We start from the raw sequence: 1837 nt of genomic DNA, 5'->3' as shown, positions 1-1837 counted from the left end.
ACAGACGAAGAAATTGAATTTCAACTATCTATGGTTCGTAGTAGGTGACCAAGAATTTGATGTTAGTTGTAAATCGCCTTCTCTGGACACCCACTATTGCCCCATATTGTATCACGTATTTCTTAATTCAGCTTTGGAAAGAGAAAAAATGAACAGAGAGATAAGAGAGAGAAAGAGAATGAGTGAAGTGAACAGAAAGTAAGCAAACAATAGAAAAATGTGTCATCTGAAAGATGAAATAAAACGACATCACAACCTCCACTAGCTAAGCGCACATACACATACAAAATTGTTGTAATCATCTATCCAAAATAGTAATTAATTGCACGATTTTTTTTTTTTTTCATAATTTTATTCTACAAGTAATTTTCTCTTTCCATCAAAGGATTGCAATTTTGCTATACGTCTCATATATCTCAATATTTATTCTATAGCAAAATGTACAACTCAAAAGTCTTACATGTATAGACTCCAATACAAACAGAATAATATCAAACTAAACACAAAAGTAATAATTAAAAAAGAAAAGGAAAACGAAAAAAACAAAGAAACTAACGGCGTTAAGCAGCGACGTCATGTTCATACGTTAACTTTGCACTTCTGAACTAGCTGGTACTTAACGGCGTTCTCGCCGACGGCGATTCCGCTATTCCGGTTCCCGAGGCTGATGAAGGCGCTGCACTTGACGTAGAGATGGTAACGGCCGGAGATGAAAGTGCCGACTTTCCAACGGACTCTGCCGTCGATCTTGAACAAGATCATGACGGCGCCGTTGGCCTGGTCAGCTATTAGGGCGTCGGAGTTAAAGGGAGCGACGGGGACGAGGTTACCGTAAACAAACGGCGACCAGACGTTGACGTCCTTGTGGCCCTGGTAGGTGGGGGGGATTCTGGTGGGGAAGGTTATTTGCTGGTTATGGTAGACGGCGAAGACGTCGAGGCGGTCGTAGTAGACGCCGATCTTGTCGTTGGGGTTGCGGGAGGAGATGGTGACTTGGAAGCTGGAGGTGAGGAAGTTGGGGATGGAGGTGTTGAAGGCGTAAACGGTGACGTCTTGGAGGATGAAACGGGGTTTGGACGGCTGGAGAACGGCCCAGATGATCAGGATCGTCAGGAGGACGATGAAGAGGAAGATCAGGAGGCAGGCCAAGATCCGCCGCGCCTTAAGTCGGCGCCTCTTGCCGTGGTTGCCGCAGTCCTTGGACGACATTTTCTTGCTCTGATCAGCTTGATTCTGTGTATATCTGTGTGTATATTCTTGTGTTGTGGTGATTGGTTTTTATGTCTAGTGAGAGAAAGTAAGAGGAGGAGGGGAGAGAGAGAGAGAGAGAAAGAGAAGAGAGTCTCCCTCTGCTTTTGGGAAATTGACCGTGGCGTGCGACGGAAGTGTAGTGAGCCCTCTTCGGGGGCTTCTTATAAATTACAATATTACTGGTTTATTTTTAAGGAAAAAAAAAATGATGATGATATATATGATCACATTTGAACGGTGGAAATTAGAGATTTAAATATGAGAATTCTTTTTTTTTTTTTTTTTTTTTTTTTTATTCAGTTACCTACACTACTATATAAGATATTCATACTAGGAAACAGCTCAATGCTTTATGATTATATTAGTAGATTTTCTTTTTCTTTTTCTTTTAGTACTACATGTCTTAACTAATAGGAGGATTTAGACCCTTATAGTTATAGGTGACGCTAATTATGTTGTAATAAATACTGTGTTTAATTAATACTCTAATTCGTGTTAATCAAATCATTTTATTTTTTTTTTCTAAATTTGTTAGGTGTTAGTGGTTTGCTGTGGCAATTATAATAGTGGCCAGTACTCTATTACT

General features: G+C 40.2%; 1 protein-coding gene across 1 annotated transcript; it reads right to left on the bottom strand.

The window, feature by feature from the left end:
* Positions 1 to 327: 327 nt before the first annotated feature.
* Positions 328 to 1294, bottom strand: LOC21401782 (NDR1/HIN1-like protein 1). The gene has a single exon (XM_010106467.2). It carries the CDS (start codon positions 1207 to 1209, stop codon positions 580 to 582), a length of 630 nt encoding a protein of 209 aa, XP_010104769.1. The 5' UTR covers positions 1210 to 1294; the 3' UTR covers positions 328 to 579.
* Between the last annotated feature and the right edge of the window lie 543 nt (positions 1295 to 1837).

Source organism: Morus notabilis, unplaced genomic scaffold (genome assembly GCF_000414095.1).
Source record: "Morus notabilis unplaced genomic scaffold, ASM41409v2 Scaffold406, whole genome shotgun sequence".
In the NCBI taxonomy this organism is placed as follows: Eukaryota; Viridiplantae; Streptophyta; class Magnoliopsida; order Rosales; family Moraceae; genus Morus; species Morus notabilis.
Note: the sequence above shows the minus strand (reverse complement) of the source record. Positions and strands in the feature narration are given on the sequence as shown.